The following is a 13,877-nucleotide window of genomic DNA, read 5'->3' as shown; positions in this document are numbered from 1 at the left end:
GGCAGACAAGGGCAGACGCAGGGTTGAGACCGGCTGGCCGGCTTCCCGCCCAGCGATTGGCAATGGCGGCTGTCTGTGAGGGTCTCGAAGGGAGGGAAGGGAGGTGGGAAGTTGCAGCGTGCGAGCTAAGGTAATAAGTGCACCGTCTAGTGAGGCGAAAGGAAGGCAAGCAAGAAACACGTCGCGCCATGTAGCAGACACGCTGGCAGCCTCCTGCAGTCGCGGGAGTCATGGCGTGCTGCAATCTTGGATTTCCTTCCTTTTGCTCCCTCTTGTCCAACCTTGCCATTGTGCTCTTCGGCCGCCGCCCTATTGAGGTGCTATTGTATGGGACATTGGAACACACTCGCTTTGACTCCCACGAGGCGCCAAAGAGGAGCGACCTAATTGTCTTTCTTTCCCTGTCCTTTCAACACCCAACAAAGACATTTTGATCGTCTCGCGACTCGACTCGACGCCATTGTTCGGAGAGTTGCGTCTTCTTCTCACGGTCCCTTATTGTTGCTGCCCACTCCAACGGCGACACGACAACACGACCCGCATTTTCAACGACATTTCATACAATCAGCGAGCCTTTCTTATGGTCACAAAAACTGGAGAATAAGAACTGAACTACAACAATTCGCATTGAGCAGCCCAGCTCGAATCGATACAATATGAGCAGTCCACGAACGCTTCATCCCGACGCCGAGAATCGCTTGTCGGCCAGGAGCAAGGAGGAATGGGAGGAATGGGAAGACGACGAGGTGCTGACACCCATCACGGCGCGAGACGGCCCTCTACTGCCCGTGGAATCCGGAGAGACCTGGAGCGCTGCTACGCGCGCGGAGCCGGCAGCACAGCCGGAGCGACAGGCGTCTCAGCGGACCACCAGCTCGGCTGCCCGGCAGTCAGTGCAGCGGATACGGAGGCTGAGGTCCCGCCACAGGCAGAAGGCTCAGAATGCGCGCGCCGGCATCAGAGTGGTGACCGACATGTCCAAGTTCCGCCAACCGCGGCACGTCGCCCACCTGATGAGGCCGCTCCGCGAGAGCCGTCAGACCAACACGGGGAAGTTTGTCGACGTGGCCGCCCTGAAGGCTCTGGAGGGTATCCCGTCCGATGACGACGACTCCCCCCGCAGTGCCTTTGGCTGGCTGAAGCGGCGGCCGACCAAGGGGAAGCGGGTCGAAAGACTGGCCGCCGAGGCCGCCCCGCAGGCCGACCTCTCCCCCAGTGCGGGCCCGATAGTCATCGGCTTTGCCATGCCCTCGGACTCGGACGTGGTCATCAGCCCGCAGACGGCCATGGTCGAGACGCCGGTAGACTTTCCATCCTACTTCAAGCCTCCCACGGCTGCCTCGCCAAGTCAGCCGGTTTCCGCCTGGTCTCCTGATACCGATGACGGCGCCTCACCGCGGATCCCCGAGCGGAACCACGTGCCCGCTGTCCCGTTTATTCCGCAACACTACAAGGCCGCCGATGCCCCGCCCTTCACAGCGGGTGCCAACGAGGACGGCTCGGCAAGGTCCAGGGATAGGAGGGACGACGGGGACACAATCACAACACCTCTCTATGTCAGCGATGATGATGACATGGCGACGCCGGCCACACTGTTTGAAGAGGACGGCAGCCCGGCAACGGTAAAGCCCAGGTCTCTCAGAGTCAAAGGCCGCCAGCGATCAGCCACGGCTGGGAGCTCTCGGTCCCAAGGATGGTGGGACCAGGTGACCTCTCCCTTCGGGCCACCTACCCCCGCCACGCCACAAAGCCCCGGTGCTATGCAGACCAAGACCGATGAGGGTGGTCAGGCATGGTGGAAGGACGAGGATAAAAAGAAGCCTCCCTCCTCATTCCGCACCCAACCCGATGCTGGATTTTCGCGCCCCCCCGGGAACGCTTCCAGGCTCCCACGCCGTCCCCCAGAAGTCATCATCGAAGACGTCTCTTCCACGCCGCCTTCATCGTCACAGATTGTTTCGCCGCCTCCTCAACCACCATCTCAACCCGAAAAGCCCCGTGCGATGGCCGAGGAGGTACGAACACCTGGCGAGTTGCCACCGCCATACACGCCGCCGCCGAGGAAGCTCAACATCCGCTACCGCGCGGTCTTCCCTCCCGGGCATCCCCTGAACGAAATGTTTCCGCCATCGCCCGGCCCAGTCTCGCCGGGCTTGTCGCACACCATGACCTCTCAAGGCGCAATCAACCTATCCGACGTCCCCTTGACACCGCCTCCCGTGGCCCAGGTCGAGCGGCTGCCAGACCGACCGCTAGGGTCGTTTGTGCCTCGCGACCTCCATTCTCTCGACGTCTCGGGACGCGGTCCGAGACAGAAGGCAGAGCGGCGGCGGCGGCGACATGAGAAGGAGGACGCCGTCGCCTGGAAGGTTGGCAGGTCACACCATCGCCGCGGCTGCTTCCCCTGCTGCGGATGCTTGGGCAGGCCCGGGCGCGAGGGGAGGAAACGGCGACGCGTGTGCTTGGGCGTGTGCGTAGCCGTGCTGCTGCTGACTGCGCTGGGAGTTGCCCTCGGCGTAACGCTGTCGCGGCACGCCGGCGCCGAGACAAGCATGCCTTCGCGGTGGCTGAACCTCACCGACTTCCCGCCCATCCCCACCGGCATCTCGACCGTGATCGGGCCCGACTCGGACTCGATAACGGCATGTGTCCAGCCGCCGACACTCTGGGCCTGCTCGCTACCCAAGGAGCAGGCGAGCTCGGTCGCTCCGTTTGACGCCAGCCAGCCCAGCTTTGTCATTCAGATCCAGTTCGACAATAGCACCCGAAAGCTTTGGAACACCACAGGGGACCCGCCGCGGCCGACCCCGTCTGACCGCGGGAATGGGATCCCACTGCCACAGCCTAACACAGCCAGCACGACTTCGACCCCGACCGCCACTGCCAGCGCCAGAGCACGCGCCGTCCCAGTCACAGGAATTGCGTCTCTCCTTCGGCGGCTGGCGCTGGGGCCCCGCGACAGCTCAGGCTCAAGCCTGGACCTGCGGCCCGACCCGCCTCCGCCGAGCTTCCAGGAGATGTTCTTCCTCGGCAACACGACGGACGGCGTGGTGTCGGACGACAAGGCGGGCGAGCCGACGCCCTTCTACGTCAGCATGCTGCGGTCGGTCAACGACACGGTCGGGCCGAACCTGCTGACCCGGCGCGGCGGCAGCAGCGGCGGGACGCAGAGCAACCTGACGACAGGGACGGTCAACGTATCCGACATCGCGCCCCCGCCGGCGCTCAACAAGGACGGCACGGGCGCGCCGGCGGTGCTGCTCGGCTTCCCGACGCAGCAGCCGCTGCGGCTGTACGACCGCGGCCTGCCGACCGAGCGCTACAGCTTCTACTCGTACTACAACAAGACCACGTACGTCAAGTCGATCGCGCCGCTGCTGGGCAACGGCGCGTCGGCGACGCCCGTGCCGGCGGACGAGAACGGCGGCTGCCTCGAGACCGAGGCCAAGTTCCTGGTCACCTGGCTGTCGGTGCGGTACAAGGTGGAGATCTGGACGCGGCGGGGCAACGCGACGCGGCTGGTGGGCGGGCTGGGCGGCGGGCCGGCGGCCGACAACGACAACGGCACGCAGCCGGGCACGTTCCCGTACCCGGTGACGGTCACGCTCGACACGCACGGCGGGCCGCTCGGCGGCAAGTACGCCTTCGTGCGCGGCGTCGACGACCGGCAGCGCATCGTGCTGGACGACGCCCGCTACGTGCTCAACCAGATGAACACCACCGGCGACCTGGTCAACCCGGCCGGCGACTACAATCCCAGCCTGGGCGGCATGGACGGCGGCACCGGCGGCTGCCGGTGCGAGTACCGGAATTGGGTGGCCGTTAACTAATCAGGGAACGTGAGGGGAAGAAGAGGAGTGCTACTGTTTTGAATCCTTTCCCACCCCCTTTTCGTTCTCATTTTTTTCTTTTTCTTTTCTGTCCGTCATCTTGCATCGGGAAGGGAGTAATCAAATTGCATAGGCATTGAGAAGGCGTTGATATTTATTACACCGGCGATTTTAATGCCACATAAGCTTTGTGTCGGTGATATGTTGAAGGTGTTCAAAGGTTCAGGGGGTTGATTACAGAGTACGTATAGTAGTTAGGGGTTGATAACTGACGGCTGCTGCCAGCTGTCTCGATCTCGGCAAACCACCCAAATCCATCTGTACATGCAAATGCACCTTGATGGCCCAAAACGCTTGATCCTCGCACCCTTCACAGCAACTCAAGTGATTGTAAGCTTCACTGCAAAATGGCCTCTACAATGCGGTGATCGTAAGCCACGGCACTTTGCCAACGAGACCTGGATGCTCAGTAGTTGACCGAGACAGCAGCCCCCAATCCAATGTCAAGTCGACAAGCAACCAGCAATTAGGTTGCTGTCCACTGTTGCAACTTGCTTCTTGGTTCTTATGGCAGCAGAACAAGGGGAGAGCGAGCCTCAGAGTGAGAGTACAAGCGTGAGCGTGAGCCTGAATCTGAGCCTGAGCTTGAGCTTGAGATGAGACGAGGCCATGAGACACGCGAATGCATCTCTTGGGCTGCGCCGGCTCGCCGGCAGAGCAGGCCCGCGTGCTCCCCTTCGGCATGTACATGTCCACGCCGGACACCGCTGCCTGAGCACGAGAACGAGCGGTGACGCCGGGACCATTCCGACACCCAAGCCACCACCCGATCATTCCCGGTCACTGTTGACCCTCGCCATCGAGACGTCGTGCGACGACACGTGCGTCGCCGTCCTCGAGAGGAGGGGCGACGCGGCGCGCCTGCACTTCAACCGCAAGATCACGTCCGACAACACCGAGTTCCTCGGCGTCTGCCCCGTCACTGCCGTCCAGTCGCACATGTCCGGCCTAGCGCCTCTCGTTGATGCGGCTATCGCGGCTCTACCCCGCGCCCAGCCCGGAACGGACACCGTGATGAGGCGTCCCGACGCAGCGCCGGGCTCGTGGACCCTCCACCGGAAGCCCGACTTCATCAGCGTCACGCGCGGCCCGGGCATGACCTCCAGCCTGTCTGTCGGCCTGGCCGTGGCGAAGGGGCTGGCCGTGGCGTGGCAGGTGCCGCTGCTGGCCGTCCACCACATGCAGGCCCACGCCCTGACGCCGCGCCTGGCCTATGCTCTCGATCAACCGTGGCCGGATGGCACGCCGTCAGCTGGCCAGGGCGAGTCCGAGCCGGAACCCGACCAGCGGATCCGGGAGCGGCTGAACCCGGCCTTCCCCTTCCTGAGCCTCCTCGTCTCGGGAGGCCACACGCAGCTGCTTCTCTCCCGCTCGGTGGTCTCGCACGAGATCCTGGCCGACGCGCAGAACGTCGCCATCGGCGACATGCTTGACAAGTGCGCCCGCCTCATCCTGCCTCCTGACGTGCTCAGCAAGGCGGGGGACGTCATGTACGGCGCCGAGCTCGAGGCCTTCGCCTTCCCCCCGTCTTCCTCCTCCGGCGGCGTAGACTACGACTACACTCCGCCCGCCACGCGCGCCGAAGAGCTCAGGCCCTACCAGTCAGCCGAGCACGGCTGGTCGCTGACGCCGCCGCTGAGCCAGAGCCGCGAGATGGCCTTCGACTTCTCCGGGCTCGGCGGCCGCGTGCAGGCCATCATGCAGCAGAACCCGCACATGGACGAGCCGCAGCGCCGGGAGCTGGCCCGCGCGACCATGAAGCTTGCCTTCGAGCACCTAGCCAGCCGCGTCCTCTTCGCGCTCGAGCAGCTGAACCCGCAGGGGGGGAAGCAACCGCGCAAGAGGGAAACAGCCGCCGCAACTGCGACGATCACCAACGACGCACATCACCCAGAAACTCCCCAACAAGACCCACCAAAAACCACCCCCCACCCCCAACCCCAACCCGAACCAGAACCGATCAAAACACTAGTGGTATCAGGCGGCGTCGCCTCCAACGGCTTCCTGCGGCACGTGCTGCGCACGACGCTGCTTGCGCGCGCGCGCGGCGGGCGCGGCGGGCAGCACAGCCCGGCGGTGGTCCGGCCGCCGCCGGGGCTGTGCACCGACAACGCGGCCATGATCGCGTGGGCCGGCACCGAGATGTGGCGGGCCGGCTGGCGGAGCGGGCTGGACGTGCTGCCCGTCCGGCGGTGGCCGATGGGCGGCGGCGGGATTCTGGGCGCGCCTGGGTGGTCGAGGAGGGGGAAGGAGGGGGAGGAAGAAAGGTACCAGGAAGATACTGGGCCGACAAGTGCGAGATAGATGAATAAGGGGGCGCAGGTTTCGCCGTGTACCTGTACGTGTGCGTGTACCATAGGATAACTAACAGCTGAGGGCTGGCCTGGGGGGAGCGGTGTATAGACAAGTGTATCTCAATCACTTCATTCACCCCGCCCCGGCGAAGGGGAAGATCATGCCTTCACCAGAGTGCTGCACCAATGCTCTGTTGTACATGTATGTATGTACAAGCCCGTCGCTCGTCTTGATTTCTGCCCTGATCCCAATTGACTGACGCCGTGGTCCCGCCGCCCCATCGTGAAAATACCAAAACCGAATGCCACCACGACATTCCCGTTCTCTCTAAGTGACCCCCCGCTATTCATCACCGCCATTTCCCCCACCAGCCCCAACATCTAGTCCGAGAGATCGCTCGTGACGTTGCTGAACTCGCCCTTCTCCAGCTTGGTCTTCCAGAACACCGGGTTCGTGTCGGTGAAGCCGTGCTTGACCCAGCCGTCCTGCTTGACGTGGTACAGGTTGATGAAGCCGCCCGAGTAGGCGTCGCGGTGGGTGGCGGCCAGGATGCTGCGGCTGCCGAGCTCGAGCGCCTCCTCGGTGGTCAGGTCATAGCGGTACTCGGCGTCGAGCACGCCGTAGGCGAACGTCTGGCCGGACCCGACGCAGAACAGGTTGCCGGCCAGCCGGGTGCCGTCCGAGTCGATGTAGTACAGCGCGGGGCCCTCCTCCTCGGTGACGCCGGCGCACATGGTGCCCATGGACAGGCCCATGCCCTTGTACTGGTAGACCAGGTTGGCGAGGATCTTGGAGGCGGCGGCGACGCTGATGCGGCGCTTGTGGCGCAGCTCGTGCAGGCGGCACTGCATGCCGAGCCAGGCGAGCCAGTACTGGCAGTCGGCGGCGCCGCCGGCCATGGTGCCCAGCAGGACCGAGTTGATCTCGATGACCTTTTTGACCGTCTGGCTGGCGATCCAGTCGCCCGCCGTGGCGCGCGAGTCGGTGGCCACGATGATGCCGCCCTGGAAGCGGAACGCCAGCGTCGTCGTGCCGTGCGCAATCTTGATCGGGCACGCCGGGTTCGATCGGTCGTCTGTCGCGGCGCGGAGCCAGGCTGAGGGCTGGTCATTGGGCACACACCATGCCGTTAGCGGACGACGAACGCTTCGATCCAAGGAGAACTAGAACCGGCAGGGCTTACGTGCGCCACCGGCGGCATGGCAAACTTGAGTGAGAGGCTGGGCACGGCATCGGCGAGGTCCTGCTGTTCCTGCTCCGTGAAGACCTCGTTCTGCCGGTACGCCGGCCGGCTGTACCGCGCCACGAGGGCATCCATTCTGTGCCTTCTTGTGTGTTTGTAAGTTATCCCCCGGGGCCGGTATCTGAAAATTCAGCAGCAAATCCAGGGAATTTGTAGGATGCGGGGTGTCGACGTGGAGGACGAAGACGCTGTTTGAATTCTCGAGATGGTCGGCTTTGGCTCGTTGGCGGCTGTCAAGCAGGTTGTTGAGGTTGGCCGATGAGCTCCAGGCAGCTCCCGGTGCAACGGTGCAACGCGTTCCCGGCAGCCTTGGGCGGGTCCGAGCTCCCATGGCTGGACCCACCATCACTTCCAAGTGGCATGGGGAAGAATGCCCGGTAAGAGTGTACGGAATACATACGAAATAACGTTACATACGGATACGGACAGAATACGGGAAGCTCTGCGCCCCTCCGTCAACTTCGCACAATGCTGATCTCAACCATACTGCAGGACACAACTACCAGCAATACACTTTGGCTCGAGAACAGTCTTTTCACGCGGCGTCCAGATGGTCAATCAAAACAGCCGTAATCATTGATTACTACCTAATTCTCGATACTGTAAATAGTGTGTGTAGGCAGCACGTCTCGGAAGCCCCGGACAACGTCGTCACCTAACGTGGTCGACGCAACAATCGCACATACCTCCGTACTTGGTAGGTTTGTCTCTTCCCTTTTAATCTTTTATCTTGCCATGACTCCAACGGCTGAACGAAACCGCTCAAGATCGAAACTACCAGATACAGCGCCAAAAGCGGCCAGCCCCATTGTCCGTTGCCGAAAAACCGTGCCTCTTCCCTTGTTTCCTCGTCGCGACAACACCAAGGCCCAAAAATCAAGGTGACCGGTGGGTATTGTGTCCGCCAAAGGCCCAAACGACACGATGCAGCCCATCCCGGAAAAGCTACCCCCGGCAGCCATGCGCAAACCAGATCCGAGAACAACAAAATCCGGTACCTTTTAAAAAAAGAAAAAGCAAGCCTGCTCAAGACACCCCGACCAATGCATGATTCCGGTTGTGTGCCAACCAGCGCGACCTGAACGTCCAGCAACGCCCGCAACTACCGATACAAAAGCAGCTTCGTCTCGCTGAGGGTGAATGGTGTCCGCCCGCCCCGTGTCGCAACCAAGACGCCTTGTAGCTAGCCTGCGGGTCGGAGGACGCCATTCGGCCCAATGCTTTTTCCGTCTTAATCGTACAATCCCTGAAAGCTCCTCGAATTGCGCGCGAGTCGATTGGTTTTGAAAGCAGCCTCCTTCTAGAAGAACACAGGGTTAACAAGAACGACTCTCGCCACACGAACCCGGCATCAACTCCTCCAGCCCACGTTCCATATAACGTGGGCAATGTCCCGGGCCGTATTTACCGTGTCAATGATCCGACCGATCAGGCCGTCGCTCGTAGCGCCCGATTCCCCGGGTTCGAGTGGCATGAACATCCCGGACGATGTCCTGCGCATCCCCGTTGGTTCGCCCGATAGGCTGATCGACGAGACCGACCGGCGCAGCCCGGAACCGCCCTCGCTGTGTCGGAGAGATGAATACGTGCTGGAACCTAAGTCGTCCTTGTCCATGTCTTTTTTGTCGTCGTCATCATCGTCATCGTCATCGTCGTCTCCGCCGAGGAGCAACTTCCCCGACTTCTTGGAGGGGCGGAGCGTTTCCTGCGATGACGAAGGTGATAGCGGTGGGCTCCTAAACCCGGTGCTGCGATGCTTCCCGGCCGATCCCGCCGGCTCGGGCGTATCTTCCCTGTATTTCAACGTCGTCGAGGGAAGCATGGCAATCGTCTTGCTCTCCCCACCACTGTTGGGTCGCTTCGTCTTCCTCAGTACTGGTCGCCTCTTCTTGGGTTGGATCCGCTTCATCATGATGGCGCCGTCGTCCGAGTCGCTGTCGTAGTGATACCGGTCCATGTCGGCATCATCATCTTCGTCATCCTCCTCTTTTATCTCGACAGCAATGCACTGGGATACCTGCTCGTTGAAGTGAATGTGCTTCCGCCCACTATTCGGCGAAGCAATCCCAGACGATCTCGTCGAAGGGTACAGGCTGGTCCCATCGTGGCTTAACCCTCGCGAAGAGAATGGGAAGGTAATGTAGTCAGTGTTGGCTCGATCCAGACCTGGTCGCCTACCCATCCTCTTCAAGCCGCCCTGCTGCTGAGCCTGCACGGCTGCAGCAGCCTGCTTCACGAGCGACGAAGTGGAGAGCGACCTTTGCAGCATGATTTCCGACATGCTTCGCTTCTTCAGGATCGGCTTTTTGTTAATGAATGAACTCGACTTGGACAGCTTGGCGCTGTTCGAGCTTGTCGACGTGTCGTTCAAACTGGACGTGCCAGTTTGTAATGGCCCGTAGAGCCATGTCACATCGTGGTCCTTGAGCCTGTGCCACGTCAGAAACCTGCACACTCAGAAGCGGCTCAGGAAGGGTCGAAATACCAGTTCAAAGTCTCGGCCGAAACCGTGCCCAGGTTGTTTTTCGACTTCATCCACGTTCTCCACGACGCATTCTCCAGCCGGGCAGCATTGTTAAAATCGCCCCGTCTCGACACGATGAACTTCCATGACGACCATATGTCCTCCTCGCGCCAATCATGCGAGAAGTAGTCGACATGCCGAGAGGGCTCCGGTCGCACAGCTATGTCATCTTCGGCTCTCTCCAAGACAACCGGACTCCCCGGCCTCGTGGTCGGAGCCGAGTCATCCTGTTGGTCCGGTGAACAAGTGTCCGGGTCGTTCGTCAGTGGACTCGGATGCGGCTCCAGGTTCCCCAGCCGACCAAAGTAGCCGCAGTCGTCGACCTGCGGCAGGACGACGTCTTCCCGTGTGATGACGTCCAAATGGCTGGGCTCGCCGCAATCCGACGCCAAAGAAAAGTGAGTGGCCGGTGTTGACGAGTATGACAAGTCGGCAGATTCGACCTGTGTGGCGGGAGGGGACGACAGCGCTGAGGAACCTGTTGACGCCGGAAATGGCCCGGAGGTCTGAGAGATGAGGTCGCTGAGCTTTGATGTTGAAGCCGAAGTGCGTAATTCGGAACGCTCAGATGCGAACTTGGGCTGCGAGTGTGAACGGCGCAGCGTTGACGAGAAATAGCCGTCCTCTTCCGAAGTAAGGACCACAGCCATTCTGAAATCGAACACCTCCGTGATCAACGGACGGCCGTCCAGATCGCCTTCAATCCTGCTCCGACGAGCAACAAGAAGATGCGCTCATAAGTGACCGTAGAAAGGCGGTCATGAATGGCTGTGGGAAGAAAATGATGTGATTCTGAGAGGAACAACGCCACACCGTCGTTCTTTCAGGCGCCGGCCGGACGGAAGAACCGTGAGTGACGGTTGACAAGCCGGTTCAGGAGCAACAAAGGCGGTAGGTAAGTGGCCGAGACGGGACGCGCTTGCGGGCCCCGTATTCGGTGCTGTCGGTCAGAACCGGGTTTGTTGAGATCGGGAGGGACTCTCGGGCAAGCTACGCGAAAGGACGATTAGACCTGGGTTCAGCGGGGCTGGTGAAATAGATACCGGGAGAGAAAACTCAGAGAGGATAAGGAATGAGGAGGATGCAGGGGCCGCCTTGTGTCATCATGAATGGGATTTGAGGAAAGAGCATGTGCGCAATCGCCAAAATGCAAGGTGTGTGTGCGGGTACGTTATCGTTAAGTCAAAGTGGCCCCGGCTCTTTGGAGTCTAGGCAATTCGCGGTGCGAAAGTGGGTTTGCTGACAAGAGTTAAAACGCCTGTGGGTCGGTGCGCTCCCACGCCCTCTCGACCCCTCGATTGGCTGCGCGCAGCAGAAACGTGGGATGAGAATGGGCGATGGCGCCGACGGGGGCGTCGATGTTCGAACAGGGGCGTGGACTTTGTAGAGATGAATGGGGTTTCCCTCTCGGTAACTCTGGTATCTCGGCAGCCGCTGATACCCTATCGGCCACCTTTATGAGAGGTGGATATGTGAAGCTTCTGCAGCGGACAGGCAGCCTGGAATGGCGGGTGGGCATGATCTGCCACGCTAGGAACTGTGCCATTGCTGTGGAGTGCAGCGAAGCGATAGGCGGCCGCAGGTGCCTTCAGCTGTTCAGCCCAAACCGGCAATCACTCGGCACCAGGGTGAGGACAATCGATTGGGGGATCCCACCGAGAGCGCGAAGGCGAAGCAGAGAAGAGCAGACTGACAAAGACGAAGCGGCAATACGAGTACTCCACTAGAAGTGCATTGGAAACGGACGTACATGGTAAGAGCCTGATGTCAACGCCGTGGTTGACTCGGCCTCCCCCCGCGCGTCTCCTTGATCCTTCCAGAGTCGGTGTTGGAGTTGTTGAGACTGTTTTCCGCGGGACCTTGAAGAACGGGCGAGAATTGCAAGCGAGAGATGGCGCGTCAGAGAGCTCCCGCCACCGCTCTCGCTCGAGCAGCGCGGAAACCAGGGAGGAGATCGCAGTTTCCGACGCTGCTTAGACGCGAACCAGGAGCAAGCACGCAGAAACCAGGGAAAAGCAGGTGCTGGCAAAAACTGCCAGTTTGGGGCTCCGTGCGACCCCGGGTGCCAAGCCCGGATTGGGACGCCTGCCGGAGGCGGTCTGGCGGCATGGAACGCAGGTCAGCAGGTCCCGTCTGTTAGGGTAACGTTAACGCTGTGTGGCGCGTGGGGACGCAAGGAATGCATGGGGGCAGGGGGCAAGAATGGACTGCCTTGGAATGGACGACCAGGGGGGGCCTGCTCTCTCGGTCGTCCAGAAGACTCTGCTTCGACCTTGTGACCTGTTCTGGGCTCACGCTGCGCGGCACCATTGGTAAGGTACCGTACCGCAGTACTGTATTCCCTACCAATGGTTGGTCGGGCCTGCCGTTTGACCATTGTTCATTGGTCAAACAAGTTCTCAGCACACATCATGGATCTGGGAGGAGCGAACAACGCCGTCCCGTCAGCACTGTCACGGGTCGCCAGGCTAAAGGCAGTGTACAGTACGCTGCACTCTTGCTTCCATCAACCACTGCCCAGGACCTCGGCAACTCGATGGCAAGCCCCGAACTACTGTGTAGGACTCGTAACCACAGAGCGGTGGCGTGGGCAAACCACCTGGGAGCGCCTCACACTCTCTGGCTTGGATGGCGCCCGCCTCTTGGATTCTGCGCTGGACGCCTGGTGGTCTCCCCGGAAGTCCCGGCCGCACCTCCTCTCTGCCCGGACACGTTAGGTAGCCCAGAAGATCACGATGCCACTCGACGACGACCACGAGCGTCCAAGGCTGTCATGTCTTGTCCGTAACTGCACGGCGCGGCCCCCGGCGCGGAAAAGCGTCAGGGCAGGTTCCTGTTTCGCACCCGCTGATTCGCCAGAAGGGCGAATCCTGAGCACGACACATCCCTGTGACCACGTCCCTGTCCTCGGCGCCAGTAGCTCGAGGAGGCTTCTCCCTTGATGCTAGGAAAAAACCAGATCATGTGCGATCACGCGTCGGTGCACTTAGTCTACTGCGTGGCTCTGCTTGCCCCGCGGCTCCGACTTGTTCAGTGGCTGTGATGCTCCCAAGTGGATGAGGGGCGAAGCTCCCGGTGGCCCTGAACAGCTCTTTGCGCTCTTGGTGAGTTTGATTGCCAGTTCTCGAACCTCGGCATAACCTAGTGCACTTCTCGGTGCTCGCAGCGGCGAGGCAACTTAATGAGGCGGCAGACTTTGCGAGGCGCGACTCTTGTCTCCTGGACTCGGCCCGACTTGTTATTCGACTTGAACGATTTAGACGGTGCAGGCCCGCGTCTGGGGCGTCCCCTGGCGGCTTACGAATTCATGTTCTTCAGAGACTCACGGCTTCGCCGTCTACGCAGTAACTACCGAATGTACATTCAGACATCGGTCGCCACGCGTGATTCGGATTTTGACGGGATGGTCGGGTCTCTGGAGACCCAGACCCGGCATCTCGGCAGCAGAAGTGGGTTAACTGGATCTGGGTAATCTAGACAATCTGCTGGAAGAGAGATTCCAGTCCGGATGCACTCCAACATAGCATCATGATTGTATAGTGTACACCAGACCTACCTGGCCGCAGCCAAACTGTGCTTCAGGTTTACGTACTGCCAGGTACTTTGGACAGGACAGGACACGAGCCTTGTTTGCCGGCCTTTGACAGCGCAATGCAACACGAACAAGTGAAAAGGCGGGTCCTGACCCGGACAGTGTAGATACCAAACAAATTACGATGACGATTCAATTTCAGCGGCTACGGGAATACTGCACACCATGGTTATGACATGTTGACAGCAACGATGGCACCAGTACACTACGCCGAGGATGATCTCCGCCCTTCCTGCGATGATGTGACCCTAGTGTATGCGGCGACTCGGTGCAGACGGAAGCCAAGCGACTCATGATTGCAGGACGCAGCATGTGCCGCGCCACCGGCCCAGC

At 60.8% G+C, this 13,877-nt stretch overlaps 4 protein-coding genes across 4 annotated transcripts; 2 read left to right on the top strand and 2 right to left on the bottom strand.

Moving 5' to 3' along the window:
- Positions 1-656: 656 nt before the first annotated feature.
- Positions 657-6,101, top strand: THITE_28753 (uncharacterized protein; the record flags this gene model as incomplete). Its single annotated transcript, XM_003652144.1, has 3 exons — positions 657-3,802; positions 4,607-4,901; positions 4,953-6,101. Coding segments are annotated over 3 exons (4,590 nt in total), but the record flags the coding sequence as incomplete, so codon positions are not given.
- Positions 6,102-6,361: 260 nt separating this feature from the next.
- THITE_2065666 (uncharacterized protein) lies at positions 6,362-7,635 on the bottom strand. The gene is made up of 2 exons (XM_003652143.1): positions 7,369-7,635; positions 6,362-7,288 (listed from the first exon to the last, which is right to left on the bottom strand). The coding sequence occupies exons 1-2, from the start codon at positions 7,501-7,503 to the stop codon at positions 6,566-6,568; spliced, it is 858 nt and encodes a 285-aa protein (XP_003652191.1). The 5' UTR covers positions 7,504-7,635; the 3' UTR covers positions 6,362-6,565.
- A 949-nt stretch (positions 7,636-8,584) lies between these two features.
- On the bottom strand, positions 8,585-10,945 carry THITE_2113390 (uncharacterized protein). Its single transcript, XM_003652142.1, has 2 exons — positions 9,914-10,945; positions 8,585-9,857 (listed from the first exon to the last, which is right to left on the bottom strand). The coding sequence occupies exons 1-2, from the start codon at positions 10,600-10,602 to the stop codon at positions 8,780-8,782; spliced, it is 1,767 nt and encodes a 588-aa protein (XP_003652190.1). The 5' UTR covers positions 10,603-10,945; the 3' UTR covers positions 8,585-8,779.
- A 1,209-nt stretch (positions 10,946-12,154) lies between these two features.
- Positions 12,155-13,622, top strand: THITE_2127999 (uncharacterized protein; the record flags this gene model as incomplete). Its single annotated transcript, XM_003652141.1, has 4 exons — positions 12,155-12,264; positions 12,987-13,056; positions 13,119-13,401; positions 13,519-13,622. The coding sequence occupies 4 exons, from the start codon at positions 12,155-12,157 to the stop codon at positions 13,620-13,622; spliced, it is 567 nt and encodes a 188-aa protein (XP_003652189.1).
- Between the last annotated feature and the right edge of the window lie 255 nt (positions 13,623-13,877).

Source organism: Thermothielavioides terrestris, chromosome 2 (assembly GCF_000226115.1).
Source record: "Thermothielavioides terrestris NRRL 8126 chromosome 2, complete sequence".
Classification (NCBI taxonomy): Eukaryota; Fungi; Ascomycota; class Sordariomycetes; order Sordariales; family Chaetomiaceae; genus Thermothielavioides; species Thermothielavioides terrestris.
The sequence above is the reverse complement of the archived record's forward strand: the minus strand, read 5'-3'. Positions and strand labels throughout refer to the sequence as shown.